The sequence below is a fragment of the Melanotaenia boesemani genome, chromosome 19 (assembly GCF_017639745.1).
Source record: "Melanotaenia boesemani isolate fMelBoe1 chromosome 19, fMelBoe1.pri, whole genome shotgun sequence".
NCBI lineage: Eukaryota > Metazoa > Chordata > Actinopteri > Atheriniformes > Melanotaeniidae > Melanotaenia > Melanotaenia boesemani.
Window position 1 is genome coordinate 12,236,179 of NC_055700.1, and position 20,980 is coordinate 12,257,158.

At 37.9% G+C, this 20,980-nt stretch overlaps 2 protein-coding genes across 17 annotated transcripts in view; both read left to right on the forward strand.

Annotated features, from left to right (window-relative positions):
• The window catches only part of add1 (adducin 1 (alpha)), a 29,008-nt gene extending 23,396 nt beyond the window's left edge, over positions 1–5,612 (forward strand). For 4 of the 16 annotated variants that reach the window (XM_041969628.1, XM_041969629.1, XM_041969640.1 and 1 more), the window contains 2 exons: positions 653–742; positions 3,516–5,612. In XM_041969628.1, coding sequence (XP_041825562.1) covers positions 653–742; positions 3,516–3,796 — 371 coding nt within the window. In that variant the 3' untranslated portion in view covers positions 3,797–5,612. Of the gene's footprint in view, positions 1–652; positions 743–1,467; positions 1,506–2,101; positions 2,359–3,016; positions 3,071–3,515 lie in introns of those variants that run through there. The other 12 variants (XM_041969631.1, XM_041969641.1, XM_041969632.1 and 9 more) reach the window with 9 other exon arrangements.
• A 2,558-nt stretch (positions 5,613–8,170) lies between these two features.
• Positions 8,171–17,203, forward strand: nop14 (NOP14 nucleolar protein homolog (yeast)). Its single transcript, XM_041970628.1, has 19 exons — positions 8,171–8,336; positions 8,589–8,771; positions 9,594–9,728; positions 10,117–10,258; positions 10,642–10,796; positions 10,905–11,042; positions 11,150–11,272; positions 11,352–11,483; positions 11,563–11,905; positions 12,051–12,181; positions 12,289–12,374; positions 12,466–12,601; positions 12,921–13,022; positions 13,254–13,407; positions 13,506–13,665; positions 16,071–16,218; positions 16,301–16,419; positions 16,510–16,665; positions 16,756–17,203. Exons 2-19 carry the CDS (start codon positions 8,589–8,591, stop codon positions 16,850–16,852), a joined length of 2,640 nt encoding a protein of 879 aa, XP_041826562.1. The 5' UTR covers positions 8,171–8,336; the 3' UTR covers positions 16,853–17,203.
• Positions 17,204–20,980: the final 3,777 nt, after the last annotated feature.

Consider the following 20,980-nt stretch of genomic DNA (forward strand, 5'->3'; position numbering starts at 1 on the left):
TCTGAAGCCTTTGCTTGATTGTTTTTCCCCTCATCCCCTGTATCTGATGTCTTATGAAAAGGCATCAGAGCTGTGGCAGATCAGAAAGCTTTCTGCAGTTTGATTGGACGGAGCTGGGGAGAGAGGATGCTTGCAGTCAGACTGATTTTGATATTAAAACCATCCCATTTTTTTTAAGGTTTTCTCTCCTCATGTAAAAAATGGCTTCTGAAGGGAAGAGTTTTGAGGAAGCTGCATCTGAACTCAGTCATCCAATCAGATCATCCCAAATGTGGAAAACAAATTATGGTCCTCCTTCTCTTCCTGCTAACCTGTCTTGGTTTTATCTCTGTTGGTGTCATCTTTCCCTTATTATTTCTGTTGAACCTTGTCACTTTAATCAGGGCTTGCGGGATTATTATTATTTTCATTTAATTACCTTTTTAAGGTTGACTTTGTTTAAGTGTCAGTTTAAAAACAGTTTGCAGTGCTCTCCTGATTAAAGCTTTTTCCCTGGTTTGGGTCCTTTTGTTGTCTTTCCTTTTTTTGTTTGCACAAGCATATTCTCATATCACTATTTGTCAAAAAATGAAATTACAACCATATTTCTTTATCAACATTTCCTATTTATTTAATGTCAACAGTTTCTTACTGCACATTTAATTGATTTCAGATCCAGAGCAGCAAGTAGAGCCTGAAGAGGAAGCCAAAGGCCCAAAACCTACATCCACACCACCTAGCACCCCGGTTAGAGCAGAGGAAGGTAAGTTAGCCTCAGCGGCCTGGTCCTGCCTGGTTCAGCATGGGTTTTCTCCAGTTTTCTGGCTCGGGTGTTTCTAGGGTCCACACAAGGGACACGGAGGCTTCCTCCTCTCTGCCTGCCTGTCTGTTTGGGGTCTGTTAGTGTCTTTAATAATACTACTACAGGTGTTGTGTTGTTTCTGTAATAACAGGCCAAGAGGTTTTTATATTTTAGGTCTGAGGCTATATATCAAGAAATACAGAAGGGAACATAATGAGACTTAAATCTTTGTTGGACCACAGGGCAGACCTTTTATTTTTATTTTCCTCCTCTTGGTCTTTATTACCATTGGATTACACCTATGTCAGCAGTATCATTCACAATGATACTAGAACTGGCCCAAAAAACAGTTCCTAAATTATTAAAAGATAACTCAGATGTGGTCAGAAGGGGAGAAGGTATGAGTATCTTTGATTGTGGGTGTAATCTAATATCAGAGATATTGTAATGTAACTGTTTCTGTACTGTACTTCCTATCCCCTTCATTTTCATCCTCCATTGTTTTTGGGGTTTGCTAAGAATGGTTCCCAACCATTCTTTTTTTCTTTTTATCTTCTGGTGTTTCTCTTTTTTTTTTCCTACATTAAGTTCTTTTTTTTTATTTAACACAGTGCCTGTGGTTTGATCTGCATAGACATTTGTTTCTACTTGTGCTTTTTCTTCTTTGTGGCTGCGATTTCAATCAGGAGATGGAAATACAAAAGAGTACCTGTTGCCATAGTAAGTATGTACTGTTCCACCTCCTTGCAACCCCTAATTACCGCTCACCCTCCATGCTTGTGTTTGGTCTTTTTATCCATTTTTATTTTCCTTTGCATGGCTTCAGTAGCAGAGCTGGTCTGTGGTCTGAACTAACACTTTTGTTGGGGTTTGTCACTGTTCACTGGGTTCCCAAACTCCTCTGGCTCTATAACTTTGAGCTGGTGGAGGTTATTTCAGAGCTGCTTTCTCTTATAAGTTGTATTTACTGTTTCTAGTTTATATGTAAAAAGTAATTAACTGGTCATTACAAAATTATTAAAATAAATAGCTATGTGGGAGATTTCCTTCAGGTTTTTCCCCATACACCTGTCATATAATGCATTCAGGTCCTATTATGTTTACTGATGGTGATGAGAAAGGACTAAGCTCCTGAAGTAAACCTCACAACCAGCTCACTGTTTTACATTAGATAAACTTTCCTTCCTCCTGATATTCACTATGTAATTAACCACCTCTTTTGCACATAAGCACAATATGAATTTTCACAGAATTTCTATCTTGTTAAAAAAAAAAGGCAATATTCTCAAAAATGTCTTTAAAATGTTGTCTATCTTGCAGGCGATCCCTTTACCAGGTACATCGATGCTTTATTTTAATGTGTGGCTTTTCAACCCAACAGGCTGCTGTTGGTTTAGCTTGAAACATAGTTGAAGCCTGGTTACGAGCTGACTGCTCTCCATTTTTATCTGTCTGTGTTGTTCGGCCTTGTCTCTGTTCTGACAGACGCGTGAGGTGTGAAAATGACAATAATGCGTTGTGTTTTCTCGGGTCTTCTGTCACACTAGTCTCTGTCGCATGGGAGCCAAAATAATAATGAAAAGAAGCTGTTGTGTAGCAGTTAATTGCAGCGTATAGCGGCTTGTAGCTTGTTTTGGATGCTGACTGTTGTGCTGATGCAGACTCTCAGGATGCAGCACAGCTCTCTTTTTGCTGGGAGTATTTTAAAATGGCTTATCTTTGTGTTCAACCTGCTGTAGTATTTACTGAATCCTACAGACAAGAGTCCCTAAAAACATAAATCCACTTAAGCTCTCTGTTGTGGCAATAGAAGAATGTTGGGTTAACTAAAAGCATGGCCTCAGGCAAAATTTCCTGCTTTCTTTTGTATTCAAATATGCAGGTTTTCTATTTTAAAATATTAGGGACTGCAATGGAAGAAGAAGAAGAAGGAAAACGCATTTATATTTTAGACCTTAAGATGCAAACGCAATCAAAACCTCATCTGAACTTGGCTTGTGTGCTCCCAGCATCTGGATTACCTCTACTCACTGATGAAGACTTTGTGGCTCCTGTTAATTCATAACTTGCTGCTTTTTGAGTGCTGCTCCAGTTTGGAATTAATTCAACTTCATCCCTTTTCCTCCCTGTGTGGTTTCCCTATCAAACTCTGCGACAAATAAAAAGTTTAATGTTGTGTTCTTCGACTTTTGTTGGCCCTGTTTTTTTGCTTCACTTTGTTTTGTTTGTACACAGGGTACAAATGAACCAGGGAACGGCACTCGTTAAGATTTCCCTGTATAAATTAAGGTAAAGCAAAAGTGCTGTGCACCAGCGAGAAGAAATCATGGTGAATGAGAGCTGTGTTGTGTTGTTGCTTAACGACAATCATGATGAGAACAGTTAGACTAAGTGATGTTGGAAAAAAAAGTGCTTCTTTATTTGGTTCAGATCTGAGGACGGTTGCAAATTTATCTGTCAGATTATTTAATGTATTTTTTTTTTAGGAAGAGTTGTTTTGACTTTCAGTGGGAATGCTGCCTGTGAAAGTGTAAAATGTGACCTCTTTAAGGCTCAACAGTGTCTGGAGAGTATTTATGGGGTTGAGTAGTGACAAGTTAATGCTTTGTGAGTAGAAAACTGTGAATTTTGCAGCGTACATAGTCGTTGATAAGCTGTAGCTTTTGCTGCTGTGCGAGCACATCCATCAGTTTGTCTTCTGAGATCAATAACTCTTCATCCCCCCCACTACCAGAGTCCCTGCCCGAACAGACCTATAAGGATGAGAGTGATGCAGCCACCCTGAGACAGACCCTTCCTGATTTGACACCAGACGACCCCTCCGACGCTCCAGCACTTCCTGCTGAAGACTCCACCCCTGCGCCTGCCAGCGCAGACACAGCCGAGGGGGAGGAACCCGCCGACGCCGCGGACCAGGAAGGCGACGAATCTCCCAGCAAATCACCCTCCAAAAAGAAAAAAAAGTTCCGTACTCCTTCCTTCTTAAAGAAAAACAAAAAAAAGACAGAGTCCTAGATAGGAGAATGTTGGATCAGTCCTCCAGGCTGTCCCCTGCTTCTTTTCATTTTTGTCTTCTATCTTTGCACCCTTTGAGCAAACCCCACTTCCACGCTGTTATGCTTTTATTTTCTTTTGTTATTTTTTATATAATTTGTCGCTGGCTTATTAACCAATATTTCCTTGTTAGTTTGTGCCAATTTTGTATACATTGTAATAACAATTGCATAAAGGTTTTTAATTATTAGAGGCTTTTTAGTTCAGAGTGATGTGGTGTGTCCACTGCACCTGGCCTTTTATGCATGTCTGTTACTACAGACTCACAGATGTGAGGTTGTAGAGTTTTATCCCATTTTTTTAACTATTACTTAACCATTGTAACCACTAGAATGTATTGGGATTGTATCAAAATATGTCAAGTGTCTTTCTAAAAAAAAACAAACCAGTTAATGCAGAAAGAGAAACTCGCTCCATCTTATAAAACTGGAGGTAAAATTCTGACAGGGAGACCTACACATTGCATTTTATTACTTACATCCCTGGAGCTGTGCATTAAAGTGTAATTGCATATTAACAAATCAAGAAAGCTACAGTTGAGCTCTTTTGAAAGGAATCATAATGCTTTTTTTCCCTAAATAAATCATTCAGTACATTCAATTTTAATCTCATGTTTGACTTTTTAACTCAACCTCTACTACTCCAAAGTGGCTTAATTCGTTCACAAACCAGATTCATTTCTCTGCAAAGAAATCTCCAAACCCGTCTGCAGACAATATTATCAAGACCTTTGATACTGAGTGTAATTGTCAAAGGATTAATCATCCCTGATGTGAGCAAACATTGTGCTTAATGATTACTCTGAGGCTTAATTCAGTGTATTTACCACTGGCTTTAGGGAAAAGGAATGTCTAAGTTTATGTATTTTATTCAGATAGTTGGGTGTTGCTTTGCTATTGATTTTCCCCTTGGTTTCTCTTTGTTAATGTGAAAGTCATAATCTGGCAGCAGTGCTAAATTTTATGGGGGATTACATATTTTTAGTTTTTATTTTTATTTTATCTTATTAGCCCTCTAATGCTTTTTCCTCAGAGTAAATTGAGCCATGATTACTTGCTGTGAAGGAGCACTGTGAACCTCCTGTTTTCTAACCCACTGTTCGGGAACTAGTACCACACACTGCTTTCAATGAGTCACAGTTAATTACAGAGAACACACAAGTGCACTGTTGGAAAGCTGCACGATCAGTTATAGCTCAGAAGTTTCCCGAGTTAAAATGCCGCTCTGAGGAAAAATGCTTTGAATACTTGGCAGTAAATGTAATATATACACTGGAGAAATGATTCATTATGTTGATTCGGAGTATTAATTCCAGTCAATTAACTTTCATCCGGTTTTTAATGAATAGTGAACTGAAAGTAAAAAACTATCAGATTGCATCATCTAATTGAATATGCTTGAAAATCTTTGCCCTCGCTCACAACAGCTGGTTTACTTTCAGCGTTATGTAAAAGATAAATCATGAAGGACTGCAGATGAAGTGTTCAGAGTGTGTGCTGTCTTATCAGTGACTGTAACCTCCCCTTTCATTTGAGGTTTTTTTTGGTTCTGATGGTAATACTAATGTCCCAAGTCATTTTAGTCAGCTTAATGTTGTTTTTTCTAATTAATTTTAAATCTCACAACTATACTGATTTGTATCTTCTGTTTGAAGTACTTCCAATGTCACTATCTCATCATTATTCCATCTACAGACTTAACACTCCACCCCTTGTTTGTCATGGTTCTGCCTCTGATACACCCATGAATAATAAAGACAAAAACACTACCCTGAAAATCAGTGTTGTGTGATTATTTTTATTTTGAATGTGTTCTTATCTAATATCTTTCTGCAGAGATGAATTCAAGAAACAGTTTAAACTGTTGCAAATATTTCTTTGGAATTTATAGGTTATGGTCTGCCTACATTATTGCTGAGGGATGAAATTAACGAATTATCCTAATACAGTGGTTACTATAAACGACAGCAATCCTGCAGAATACCATTTATTACCATGTGATACATTAAAAATATGTGGTTTTCTGCTTCTGGGTATGTATTAGGGGAGAGAAGACAAGTATCAGATTGTGTTCAACAGGATTTTAAGCAAAGTTTATACCATAAAATGAAGCAAAATGTCTCAGAAACTAACAAATATGTCACACCGGGCTCTTATGGGTTAAGAGGGGTCCACATCTGTAACCAACAAACTGCTCTAAGGAATTCTCTAAGGGGAACAGGTTTTGGTGAAATGATATTTATTAGGACCATTGTCTTTTTGTTTATTTATTTATTTTTGGCTCATACCAAAAATTTGAATGCCATCTTTTGTTGTGATCTGAAAATAACAGCCTCATCTCATGGTTACTCTGTACTTCTGTACGGATTTTAAATTTTAAAAGGTTATTAACTTAGCATAGGTTAGAACTTAACACTTACACATTTTTGCTGTTTATTTCTTTTGGGAACTCAGTTTATAACTAGGCTTTATTGATGTAGCTTATCTTTGCTATTATTACATATAAGTTATTGTATTGGGACATTATTGCTTGCTCTTGTGCTACACTTTGGTCCACTCATGTTTTAAATGTTCTTTAGCTTTAGTTTAGTTGATTTGTATAGAATAAAAATACATCAAGAAGACAGAATAAATACTTTGAGTCCAATGGAGGAAGAAGCAAAAAGCCAGTCTGGCTTATCTAAAGCCTGCACCAAAAATAAAAAAAACAACAATTTAAAACATGATAAGAATACAAAACAATAACAACAGCTACAGTAATACTAAAAAAAGGGCAATGATGAGGATGGAATGTTGTTTTGGTCCAACCTTTATTTTATGAGTTCTTAAAAGACGATTTTCCACTGATAAACATTGACTTGCCAACTGAGAAGGAATATTCCAAAATGTAATACCCCAAATTGCCTTCGACGAGTAAGGTATTAGGGAAGATGGAGATCCTTAGGCTGGTACGTACTGTTTAAGTGAACAGATGAATTTACTTTAAAATAAATATTGAACTGTTTAAGAATTTATCCTTTGGTTGACAAAATATTATAAATGAAAACACATTTTTGAAAAATATAAATTTCATAAATTGTCAGAATCTTTAGTTTCTGAAATAAAGAAAGATATGTGTAGTTCTCATCAAGATGCTATCCTAACAAAGCATTTCTGAAGCAGTAAAATCTTAAAAGAGTAGTGGGGAATGTGCTCCCCCAAACCAAGTTGCAAACACAAGATAAGGATACACAAGGCTGTCCTACAAAGTGAGAAGACATTTTGTAGTAACAAGATGGCTAAACCTCCGTGTTATACAGATGGATTTGTTGTTCTTCCTACTAACACAATCAACATGCTCTCTCCAAATCAAACTCTCATCAGTGACAACTCCCAAGAATTTTGTAGTTGATACCTGGGAAAACTCAGTGAATTAAATTTTAATTCAATTTAAATCTTTATCGTATGATGTTTTGCCACTGAAATAATAATATTAGAAATTTTAATTTTTAAAGACATTTATATTTATATTTAAATTTATTCAATTTGACCTATGCATTGCAGGCAACGGCAAACATTTGCATTCTTGATTAGTGTATTAAAATTTGAGTGTGAGAGCTAGGGCTGTGTCATCTGCAAACATAATTGAAGAAAGCCCATTTGTAACATTAAATAAGTTGTTTATTTAAATAAGGAACAACAGTGGTCCAAGAATGGTCCCCTGTGGGGCCCCACACTGTAGTTTAGCTATGTTTGAAAAGCACATCTTAACAGAAACAAACTGAGTTCTATCGAAAATGTAATATAATAACCATTTAGGTAACTTTTCTGAAACCATATTTATGTAATTTAGCTAATAGGATTTTGTGATTTACAGTGTCACGTGGATTTGAAAAGTCTAAGAAAATACCACAAGTAAACAGATTATTTTCTAGAGCTGATAACTTTGTCAGGTATAACATATAATATAAGTGAAATGATGTGTGAAAACCATACTGGTGACTCTAAAGAATCACATTTAAATTTAAATGAAAAACAATCTCTTTTTTTTTATTTTTATAAACTATTTTTCTAATATTATTTTTTAAAACTGTCATGACACCTGTTTGTAGACGGACAGAGAAAAAAATATGAAAAAGTGGTTGCAAAATAAGTTTCACCTGTTTGACAAGAGATACCAACATATTTAGAGATAAATTTAATAACTTAACTTGAACTGGGTAAAGTCCAAAGTGTGCACTTGCGTTTTTCTTGTGTCTGGTTGGTCTGATAACATGAATCTGACAATAACAAACGTCTGATTTCGGACGCTAGAGGCGCTGTGGGGGCGAAGAAGACAGGAAGTAGCTCTTCCTCTGTCACTGTTTTCAACTCTGACCTCGAGCTGTGCACGCTGAGGAAAAGAGCCCCTGTGAAGCAACGTGATATCAAATATGTATTAAATAAAGCATGAGCAGAGCGTAATTGTTCCTTGTTTGGTTCCTCTTGGATTTGTAAATTTGACGTCCGTACGCATCTAAAGGGTAAACGACCTTTCTTTGAAAATGTTTGTTTGTTTACAAACTACGATGATCAGCGTGGTTGTTAAAAAATAGTAACTAGCTTCTTCTTTAAGTCGTTTTTACTGTTATTAAAGGAGTTTTTACTTTATTGGAAGAAAAACTAACTTGTAGCTAATATCCTCGGAACCTATGCACAATTTTTAATTCTTCTAGTTAAAGCTCAGTTCAGTAGATGTTCAACCAGTGAAATCTGCTCACCTGCTTTGTAACCAGATGGGAAAGGTACCAAAGAAGAGGAACCTTGCTGACAAGGTCCGCAAAACCAAGACGAGCACTGAAATAAAAAACAACCCTTTTGAGGTGAAAATCAACCGAAAGAAATTCGATATTCTGGGGAGAAAAACTAAACATGATGTGGGTCTCCCAGGGGTATCTCGGTCCAAAGCCATCAATAAGGTAAGAAACGAGCTCATCTTTTCCCACACTTTGTTCAGAAGTGTTGACAACTGTCTGGGAACATTAAAAACCTATAAATATGATGTATTTTGTATATTCTAATATAGTCAAACGGAATGATGTGGGTTGTAAAATGTGTAGCACTTTGCAAATTAGATCCTATATAAAAAAACACTGGTAACATTAAAGGGGATTGTTGTGAACTTAAGTAACATCATACTTTGCCTGTGTACTCTGCTTCTCTCCAAATGCAATCAATCCCAGTGAAACACACTGTTTTCCCTTCAGCTAATGTTAATTCTAAATCTGGGATCAACAATACTTGCTAAGGTGTCAAAATATCCTCTTTAATCTTGTTACTGTTGTGTTAACATCAATTATTAAACACAACCTTTCTCATTTATTACTTGTTTGCTAGTGTGTGAATAATGACACATGGCTGACTGATCTGAACACAGTGAAAGAGAAAAATGTTTTTAGAATTAGCAGAGAGAAGAAACAAAGTCATTAGTGGAATTACAAATTCCACTAAAGCAATAAATTTGGCTCCCACTGGTCAGAGCAGACCATCATCTTAACACTGTCTGTGCTGTGAAGCCTTGTGCTTGCAGTTTCACGCTGAAAGGGTTTTTCTGCAGTTGTGACTGGGAGGTTTGTAAGAACAAAGGGAACTGTGAACTGATCTCAAATGTGTAAATATTTGACAAAATTGCATCACATTGTTATTATGTTTGTATAAGAGATTTTATGTAGATATATTTCTCTTAGAGGGAGTAGAAATCAATCATAAAAGTCAAGAATTGCCTATTTGTTTTTCTGTAGAGGAAAGAAACCCTTCTGAAGGAATACAAATTGAAGAACAAGTCCAACAAATTTGTTGACAGACGTTTTGGAGAATATGACAACAAGATGGCACCAGAAGACAAAATCCTACAGAGGTTTGCCATGGAGAGACAGGTCAGTGATATTATTATGTAGAAGAACACAGTGGCCAATGTGGATTTCCTTTTTATTGATTTTACAATATTTAGTAATAAAGTATTAATTGTCTAGCGTATTTCTCAGCAGTGTTACAGTGTGCTTTACAAGAAGGGTTAGGGTTATGTAAAATGTGATAAATGTATCAGAAAGTTTTTAGTTTAATTAATCAGTTCTTACATCCTACATTGTTCATTTACAATGTGGTCATCATGCAAAGCTGCAGAGGTTAGAAGTGATAATAATCACATATAAGCGATTGTATCGTACTTATATGTACTACATTTGACTGACACCTTTCTTATATACAGAGACACAAAACCCTTTAACTTCTATATGCTGCATCAATTTTCTTTCTTTTTTTAAGCGTGTTCATGAAAAGAAAGATGTATACAACCTGAACGAAGAAGAAGAGCTGACTCATTATGGCCAGTCATTGGCTGAAATGGAGAAATTTAATGACATTGTGAATAGTGACGATGAATCAGAGGAGAAAGGGCTCTTATCAGGTAAAATGCTTTTTGCTGTACAGTAAAATGACATTGTATTCTCATCTAATATCACAATGATTGGATATATTTATAGTTTAAGAAACATGAGTTTTTGTTCTTGTACTTTTTAGCTAAGCTTCTTTTTAATCTTTTTTTTTCGCAGCTTCACTTAAATGGTATCAGTAGAGTGAATTTGAAATCCTTGTATGCGTGTTTTACTCTCAATAATTTATAAATTAATCAACTCTCTCATATATGAAAATGTTTTTGCTCATAGATGTCCTTTTTGTTGTGGTTTTGGTGATATTTATTAATTCCCAGCACTGAAACCCAATATGATTAGTTTGATCATAGATGTCAGAGCTGGCTGGTATCAGTAACAATACTTTTCTTTTCCACAGCTGAGCTGACTGCCTCACACTTTGGAGGAGGAGGGGGGCTCCTCAGGAAGAAAGCATCAGGGGGGCAGCAGCAGGATGAGGAGGCAGGAAGCCAGAGGCCCAAGACCAGACAGGAGCTCATTGAAGAGCTTATCCAGAAGTCCAAACAGGAAAAGGTGAGCTGCCACCAAAGTCCTGTCAGTTAAAGCATTTATTTATCTGATTATGGTTGCCATGGTAAAGGTGATGTAGTGCACATGATTGATGTTTTGGTTTGTTCTCAGAGGGAGCGACAGGTGCAGAAGGAGGAGGCCCAGGAGCTGACTGAGAAGCTGGATCAGGAGTGGAAGAGCATTCAGGCTCTGATGGTGAAAAAAACCCCTAAAGCTGAGCATGTGGACAAGCCGGAGGAGAAACCCAAAGTAGGGATGCAACGTTCAGTCAACAGAATCCTGCTGTTGTTGTTTTTTATCTGTGTGACTGAGACTGATTTTTCTTTCATTTCTGCGTCCTCCTTTGTGCCTTTCAGCTGGAAGAATATGACATGATGGTCCGCGAGCTCGGCTTCGACATGAAGGCTCAGCCTTCGGAGAAGATGAAGACTGCAGAGGAGCTGGCCAGAGAGGAGAACGAGAAGCTGCAGAAACTAGAGGTGATGGTGCACATATTAACCTCATATGTTCTGTGTGATATAACTAGATTATAGTCTTCATACTCCTTGTGATCTCCAGGCTGACCGTCTGAGGAGGATGAAGGGAGATGAAGGCGGGACCGGCACTCAGAGTCAAATCCACATATCTGCCGATGACCTCAACGATGGCTTCGTCCTGGATAAGCATGACAAGAAGACTCTGGCCTATCAGGTATGACACAACACAAAATGTGACGTTTGTATGTTAAAGAGATTCCACAGAACACAGCCTGTTTTATTTCTATGTAAAGGATGGAAAGTGGAACATTGGGGAGGAACCAGAGGAAGACAAGGAGAAAGATGGAGAGGAAGTAGAAAGTGATGAGGAAGATGGAGAGGAAGAGAGCGGTGAAGAAGATGAAGAGGAGGAAAATGAGGATGGAGAGGAAGATAATGAAGAGGAGGAGGAGGAGGGCAGCGATGAAGAGGAAGAAGATGGCCACTCAGATCTGGACTCTGAGCAAGAAAGCGACAATGAGGGAAAAAAACAGGAGGATGAAGAGACCGGTACCAAACCGAAGAAAAGTCTCTCTAAAGAGGAGATGAAGGCCCAGCAGGAGGCAGCCAAAGCAGAGCTCCCGTACACATTTGCTGGTATTTCCACTTACTACTAAAAACATATTAAAAAAATCAGATGCTGTAAGATTTGCAGTAAAACATCTTTGAATTTACTTCTGATGAGATATTGGGCAGTTTTAACAGTTTTAATCTCTTTTTAAAATTTATTTGTGGTCCTCAGCCCCTGAGAGCTACAGCGACCTGGCAGATTTGCTCCGTGGTCACACCCCTGACAACCAGCGCCTCATCGTGGCCAGGACTCAGAAGTGCAACCATCCTGGTTTAGCTGTTGGCAATAAGCTCAAACTGCAGGTGCGATTTTGGAGCAGATGACAACATTTGTGTGCATATCTTTGTTCGCAGTTGGATGCTGATTTGAGGGCTGTATGAATTTAAACGTTTTCCCCTGTTTGTCTCAGAAACTGTTTGGTTTTCTCTTGGAGTACATCGGAGAGCTGGCCACCAGGAGTCCACCTGAACTCACCACTATAGATAAGCTCATCCCGTGAGTTCATAAAGCTGCATTTCAATCTGCATTCAAATATTTATTAATAAAAAATGAATACATTTACCCGTTTCCTATTTCCTCTCTGTAGGGAGTTGTATGCGCTGTGCCAGATGTTTCCAGAAGCAGCCTGTCAGACCATGCAGAGCATCCTCAGAGATGCTGCCCACAGCACGGAGGAGGTGCTTGAGGTCAAAGGTCATGCTGCTTTACCTACACTAGACATGGTTTGTATTATATCTTAAGTATCAAGAAAGAAACAGGATATAACCAAACTAAGAAAATATTACATAATAACACAATCACCATAATCACATTAAATATTCAAACAGAAGTTCACTGTTGGATTCTCTCCTCCTTCATGTGTCTGGCTGCAGGACTATAAGACGCTGTTTTTAAGTTTATTGACCAAAACCAAACAGAATTTGGGAGACAGCCATTCTATTTTTAATGCAAGCATGATATGTCGGCTAAATGTTTAGACTTATCTGTTTTTTTTCTGCAAATAACATATTAGTAACAGTTTGTTTGTTTTTGTGTGTTAAGCTTATTTACCTGAAGGTGACAGCGCTGCTATTTCCCACCTCAGACTTCAGACACCCAGTTACAACTCCAGCGCTGCTTTACATCAGCCAGGCTCTCACCAGGGTAAACGCAACCTTGAAAACATCTGTTATTGTTTGTGTTGTTGGAGCTGTTTTTGACGCCTGTTACCTCCTGCCTGTGTCTCTGTTTTGCTTATATGTGACTTCATTGTGGTGAAAAGTCGTGCTGCTGTTTTCTTCCGCGAGTTGCTTATGAAACAGTAAATTTAGGAAAATATTTGCAGCTTATGGTACAAATGTTGTATTATCACGTCTCTTTTTTGTGCATCTTTAGTGTCCAATAAGATCATTGAGTGATCTAACATCAGGGTTAATGCTGTGCTGCCTGGCAGTGGAGTATGTCTCATTTTCGAAGCGTTTCCTGCCTGAGCTCATCAACTTCCTGACTGGAACTCTACACCTGGCTGTGGGGGATAAGTCTTTGCTCGGTACATTCACACTCAGGTTTCTCAACATGCCAATCATGGATGTTTTGGTGTCTGTTTTGGAAAAGTGTGAAAGAGAACTGATGAACAACGTATTGCAGGTTACAAAGTGGTGCCACCTTTCAGACCAACAGGGAAGTACAGTGATCTGCTGGTGGTGTCGGCCTCAGAGTCCTGCAAGACTTGGAGCAAGAACTGCCTGCCTCTGTCTGCTACCCAACATCTGGAACTCAGAACCGACCTGGAGAGAGATCACCACAGGTAGGAGAGAGAGGAACAGGGAGAAACTGGTCCAGCCACAAACAGTGTGTGCATGGTTCTAGAAAGCATCCTCATCTCCAGCTGGATTTTTCTTAGGCTGTTTGTGTTTCTCATTAATTCAAGAAAAATTTAAAATGCATGTTTGCAGAAGTAAAGGACTGCAGGAAACTAGTTACAGACCTTAGCAAATTTAGCCTTTTACAACCAAGGCTTCTAACATCTGAAGGGTTTTGTTTTAAAAAAAAAAACCTTCAGATGTTAGAAGCTTTAATTAACTGAAAACTTTAATTAAAAACTATTTGAGAGGTTAAACTTTTGGCTTGTAATATCACTTAGTGATTATTTAAAAAAAAAAAATTGTAGGATGTCTTAAATGTTAATTGCATTAGTGGATCGTGGATAAAAACAATCTTCTATCCAAGCTCATCGCAGTCTTTGATGACAGGAGGATGTACGTCTCTAAGAAGATTTCAGTTAAATTTTCAACAATAAAACACCAACAGGACGCTTTATTAGGTACACCTTACTAGTACTGGGTTAGACCCCTTTTTGCTTTAAGATTGGCCTTAATCATTTGTGACATTAACAAGGTGTTGGATACTTTCCTCAGAGATTTTTAATATAATTCTCTGTTGGATTGAGATCTGGTGACTGTGGAGAACATTATAATACAGTGAACTCATTTTCATGTTCAAGAAACCAGTTTGAGGTAATATGAGCTTTGAGACATGGTGCATTTTCCTGCTGGAAGTAGCCATCAGAAGAAATGGTCAGCACTAAAACTCAGGTACGCTGAGGTGTTTAAATGATGATCAATCTGTAATATTTCCCCCACACCATTAAATCACCACCACCAGACTAAACTGTTGATGCAAGGCAGGACGGATGCTTTCATGTTATTTACGCTAAATTCTGACCCTACCGTCGGAAAATCAGCTAAAATCAACACTCGTCAGACCGGGCAACGTTTCTCCATATTCTCTTGTGCAATTTTGGCGAGCCTGTGTGAATTGTCACCTCAGTTTTCTTTTTCTTGGCTGACAGAAGTGGCACCCAGTGTGGTCTTGTGCTGCTGTAGCCCATCTGCTTCAAGGTTTACAGAGATGGTATTCAGCATACCTTGGTTGTAATAAATGGTTATTTGAGTTCCTGTGGCCTCTTTATTTTTTCCAACCGGTTTACCCATTCTCAGAGAGGTAACAGAGAGGGTCATTTTGAGAGAATAGTAAGTACAGTTGGAAGCCAGAGAACATGAGGATATAGGAAAATATATGTATTTTTTTGTCTCACATAGCTTCTCAGGTTCAAAAATGAAAAATAAATTGATACTTTGAATAATGGGCTTCATTATTATGCAGTAGAAGCTGTATGGATGTAAAAACATAAGATAGGCCATCATTATGTGTTTACCTGTACACACTGTAAGGTTCAGAAATACACTGAGTGGCCACCATGTTTTCACACAGCAGCTGGTGTGTGGGCTCAAAGCAAAGCTTACAAACAGGCTTCAGTGAAGCACGACTACACAGTTTGAGAGAAAATACATTTGTTCTCTGCTAAAATTTTTACTCATGACACTCAAAAGTGGGTATGTTACAAAGAAATAACATTTTGTTACTAGCTAGATTAATTAATTAAAAAAGGAAATGTGGCTAAAATAAAAATGTAATTTTCCTATTTAATCACCTTCATTCATTTGAGTGCAGCACTTAATTTCATAATAATTCATGCAGAAGCTGAGAGCATAGAAGAGCATAGATACATGTTCAGCAAACCATCTTTTGTTTCCAGACTCATCCATCCTGTCATGAACACAACACGGCACGTCTTCACACCTGGGTGACCAGTTATAGTCTAATTTCTGCTATCCTTAAGGCCCTTCAGTGACATAAGCTCGCCAGCAGCTGTGTGTGTCAAGTGTAGTCGCTATGTTGTAATTACTGCTGAGGTGATAAAGCCCGTAGTGTACATGCACGAGGGCGTAAGTGAGTCCAAGTTATTTAAAGATGAAGACGTGTAGTTGTACTCAGAATAATAACCCCATGAAGTAGAACTAAGAGTTAGTAATTGTGGATAAATTTCAGAACTTTACAAAACTGATCCATGTGTTGAAAAATAACTATTGGTGATGCAGTCTTGGCTAATAGTTAATAAAACCAATAATATTTTTTGTTTGGGTTTTTTTTCTCTCCAGAATAAGTTGACATTTGCATATTGGTGGCATTTCTGAACTGCCGTAAAGATTGATATGAAACTTTACTCATTGTTTTAAAATGCACTGTTTTTGCAATAATAAATGTTTCCAAGCTTGTCCAGGATGCTACTTATGTTAGCATTTAGCCATACTGTTCAGCAAGTAGGAATTTTAAAACTGTAGTGCTCATTGTGTATTTATCACTTTGCAGGTGGACGTGTTTGTCTACTGGTCTGGACCTGGTGGAGAGATGCTGCCAGCTCTATAAAGACCTTACTTCCTTCACACACATCTTTCAGCCAATCAGAACAGTTCTTTCCAAGCACCTTTCCTCCCAAACTTTACCAGAATCTTTGCAGGTTAGTGCCAAATGTTTGTAGCTGTTTCACTCTTATCTTTTGTGGCATTGTGCTTTCATTTACCCCAGTGTTTTTGTTGCAGGAACTTCACAGTAACATCTTAACAGCCATCAGCAGGTCTCCTGTGTTTCACAGTCGGCTGGTTTTTGAAAAGAAAAAACCCATTCCTCTCAAGCTGCTCACACCCAAGATTGTTGAAGTGTAAGTGCCAATATAGGAATTGTTAATCCAAACCCATAAATGTCCACTTTAATATCTCATTTGCATTCTTTATTTATTTATTTTCATCAGCTTGGATTATGGAAAGAAGCATGGCAGCACCAGAGAGGAGAGAGAGAAAGAGCGATTGAAACACAAGTACAAGAAGGAGTTTAAGGGCGCGCTGAGGGAGATCAGGAAAGATTCGCGCTTCCTGGCCAGAGAGAAGCTAAACGAGACCATGAAGAGGTGGGTTAACTTAAGTGTCCACATAGACGTGAACCAAAGCGTTCCTTCTTTTCGTAAAAACCTTTAACATTTCCACTCTGTGTATTTCAGGGATGCGGAGAGAAAGAGGAAGGTCAAAGAGCTCTTTGGCAGCTTGGCCACTCAGGAGGGAGAGTGGAAAGCCCTCAAGAGGAAGAAGAAGAAGTAAAACCAGGAAACAAAGCCTCCACCTATTCTCTTCATCATCTGTTGGTTTTCATGCAGATTTCTTCAACTGAGTCGTGAGAAACCTGCAAAAGTCTGAAATCAATGGATGTGACAATTTATCAATCGTATCTTTTATATCTTTGCTGTTCATCTTCTCAGTAAAACACATTTTATGCTAGTTGTGAATTTGCTGTCATGATTGTACATCAAGCTGTTGCATATTTTGACATGTGCGCTTGATGTGACGACTAGATACTGTTATTTGAAGTGCCTGTCAGCAGAGCAGCCAATATTTCCCAGAAGTCATCATAATAATGTGCAAATACAGAAAGAACAAATCTTTTTATCTTCATGCTGTGTTGTGTGTTTTGTCAACTGTATGGATGAATGGATGGATAGACAGATTGATAGAGGACCATCTCTTAAAATAATCAAACAAGCAGGAACAAATCAGAAGTGGACACAAACACAAGAATCTGTCAGTAAGCAGAAAAGATGGAACAGAATATATTTTGACTGGACTAAGGATAATTAAAGAAGAGCAGGCTGTGATTTGGTGGTCATAGCTTAAGATGAGCAGAACTGTGTCAGACACATAATTCTGCCTGAGATGATTTCAAGGACAGACCCTTGTAAAAGCACATCTTTCGCCTCTTTCTTTATATACTGCAAAGCCTGCAGCTGAACAGCTGACTGCTGCACACAGTCAAGGCCATCTTGCTTCACTCTAATCAAGCAGTTGTTACTTTTGTGGCTACAGGCTGGATTATATTTTAAACTCCATGTCTATATTTTTTCATCTGATGGGAATGTAGCAGAAATGACATGTAAAATCCTGAAATTCCGGGACAAGATGTGCACGAGCTCCTGTTGTCCATCAGATGATTGAATCAGACTTGGATGACACATGCTCGTTTTCACACTAACACACAAACATGCTCTTGCGCACACACCGCTGCTACCGTTGTCAGGGGGATTGACTGACTGACTGTTTTTGTCCCACTTACTCATGAGATTATAATGAGTGTGAAGATGCATTGCAATCCATTTGAGCATAGGCATTACAATGTGTGTAATGTTTTCTTTTAATGAAGAGGATAATCATTTATTGTTACATTTTAATGATGCTGTTCCATGTTGATATTACCGTGTTCGTAAATATCAAGATACTGAAACGTTTTGAATATACAGTAAGGGTGGTGTAAAACTAAATATTCTTTGTTTTTGCACTGAAAAGCAGGCTGCAGGAAAATGTATAAGAGAGTAGTTGCATGACATAACAGTATAATCTTTAGAATGCTAAAAGATCATGGTTGGCTGTCTTTGTCCATGTGTGCATGACAAAAATGAGCATTCAACCCATCAAATGATGTCTATAAAGAATATATTTAAAATAAGCATCATACTCTACCCTGGATAGAAACGAAACAAAAAAAAGCCCAAAACACTAGTGACAAAATGTTATAATACACATGTGCATCTATCAGCATTACATTCAGTAATTACATTGACTCACAACATTTCCTGAAATACAATTTAATGCATAAAACACATAAAATCGATTTTTAATAAGGTGTCAACACTCAGTAGATCCTGTTTCCTTATTTGCTTCACCTGTAGCATCTTGTTGATCTGACTGGTTCTAGTTAATCATGACAGATAGCTCATGCAATCACCTGCACCTAGACAGGTGGGCACCAGAGGAATACTCAGATGGTTCTGGGATACAAACCATAATGATGGGTAAAATAAGATTTCTGAAGCCTCTGGAAACATATTTTAGATTTGTTTTTAATATTTGTTATCTATTTTCGTCTTTCATTTCTTGTTTTGCTGTTGATATTTACCTTTGCTGTGTTTTCTCTTCTTTTACATCACTAGAAATGTGTATTTTCCAACATGTCAGTTTGGGTAAATTAACTAGTTTATTACTTAAATGAGTCTTAACTGGATCCATAGCACATCCAGTCTGTTTCTTATTTACTCAATCACACAAATACTAACTCACCGGTTGTGATGGTCCTGCCATGCAGCTGGTCTTCTGTCATTGGGCGAGGGCTCGATGTTGTGGTCAGGGCTGGATATGGAGGCATATGAAGAGGCAGAGGACCAACAGTCTTGAGGATTAGAATAAAACATGCTCTTCTGTCTGAATCACAGCCTTTTACAGGCTCTGGCCCTATATGTCTCTGCTCTGGTACATATAATAGATGTATGCAGCCACAATCACCTTCATTAATTAGTTAAGTAATTTAGCACTTGCCATCTTGGATGTTAGGGGCTCAGAATTATGTATTTGCCTGGGAACTCCAAGACATTAAAAATGGTCATTGTACCACAGCAAGTATTGCACTCAGTACTGCTATGTACTGTAAAATATGACAAACAATGCACCAGCATGTATCCCAACCATGACTCATTTCCAAATTATTCTGCAGGTTTTCGGTTAATGAAACATTTCAGTTTTTGTTTTTTGGTGGAGGATTTTTTTTGTTATGTCTTCTGTTTGTTTAGTAGATCACTGATAGTAATCTCAGATAGATTTGATAATTAGTTTCTCAGGTGAGCTTAATTAAAGGGAAACCACTTAGTGAGGTTTCCATGCAGTATAGGGGGAAAAAACGATCTTTCTGCAAATGAAAAACATGAAATAGTGCAGTGCTTTGCAAAAAGAATAAAAACATTGGACATTTAATGCATCCTTAAGCAAGATCATCGTACTGTTAAATTTGCATGTGATTCGGAGAACAAACGGATTCAGTCAGATTATTGCACATCAAGGAACGTCTCCATCTGCATCGTATTAAGAGAGCAGCTATTGAAAAGGCACTGATGAGCAGCAAGTAGGTATTTAAAGCTTCTGGTGTTGATGAAAACTTAAAAAAAAAGACTCTCCACACATGATACTCCAGAGGCTTGCAATTGTCCATGAAGCTGTACTTCTGTCACCCTTAACCAGTTCTGTCAAAGAAACATTTGCATTGGGCTCAGAAATACACGAAGACTAATTTTCCAACAGTTTTCTTCAATGATGCCGTGCTGCACTGGATGGTCCAGAAGGAGAGAGTTCCGGATGTTCCAACAAGGCTGCTACGTCAGCAAGGTGGTGATGGAGTGATGTTTTGGGATGGAATAATGGGGAGTAATATGCCCCAAAAGGTGTCAAAATAACACATGCAAAGTACATGCTGTTTATAACTGACCATTTCCTACCAATGAGTCTTGGGCTGCCATCGTGTGTAAAGTTTGTAAAGATTGTGGTGTGGCCACTATCATCCCCTGACCTGAAAACCTAGAGAATCTGTGGAATATCCTTAAAAGGATGAGATACAAGCAGAAACTATCCATCCACTTAGTTCAATGGATGAGAGTTGTTGGGATTATATCAATGAAAGGCTTCTATTTTAATATGTAACCGGATCTGTCACATTATTTAATTTGTTTTACAAAAATAATGTAAGCAATGTAAAAAATATGACAGTTGTACATTTTTAGTTCTTTATACCTATTTAATGTTTTAAAACTGTTATCTGTAATAATTTAGAACAATTTTCAGTGATTGGCAAATAAATGCTGTTTTACTTATAGGCAGTTTTGTTCAATAAAACCCAGCTTATTATATAACCTAATGTAATTTTTGACAATTAAAAAACTGTATTGACTGTTATTAACTTCTAATATTTAGGAGAATTGAACAAAAACAATGCATAATAAAGTAGAAACTTCCCAGCCAGCATGTTCACTTAGGGCCCAAAAGGGTTAAATTTAGGCTGCAGATAAAGGTCCCAAGCGGATTTATCCACAGTTTCCTCAGAGGCCTCACCTGTGTTTGTCCATTTAGGTTTCAGGTTGGTTTTAACTGGGTTTCAGCTGGGGCCCAACTTGGTGAAGCCCTGTTTAACTCCGTTAAAAAAAAGGTTAAAAGGATACCACTCTATAAAGACCATCTTTGTCATTTCTTTGTTTAATGCTGCATTGGCGGGATGTCATTATTACCCCTTCTGGTGGTTCTAGTGTTCAAAAAAATCCCTGGATTCAGATGGTGATCCCGATCACTTTTATTCCATTTCAGAGAATTCCTGAAAATTTCATCAAAATCCATCCTTTACTTTTTCAACTAGCTTGCGAA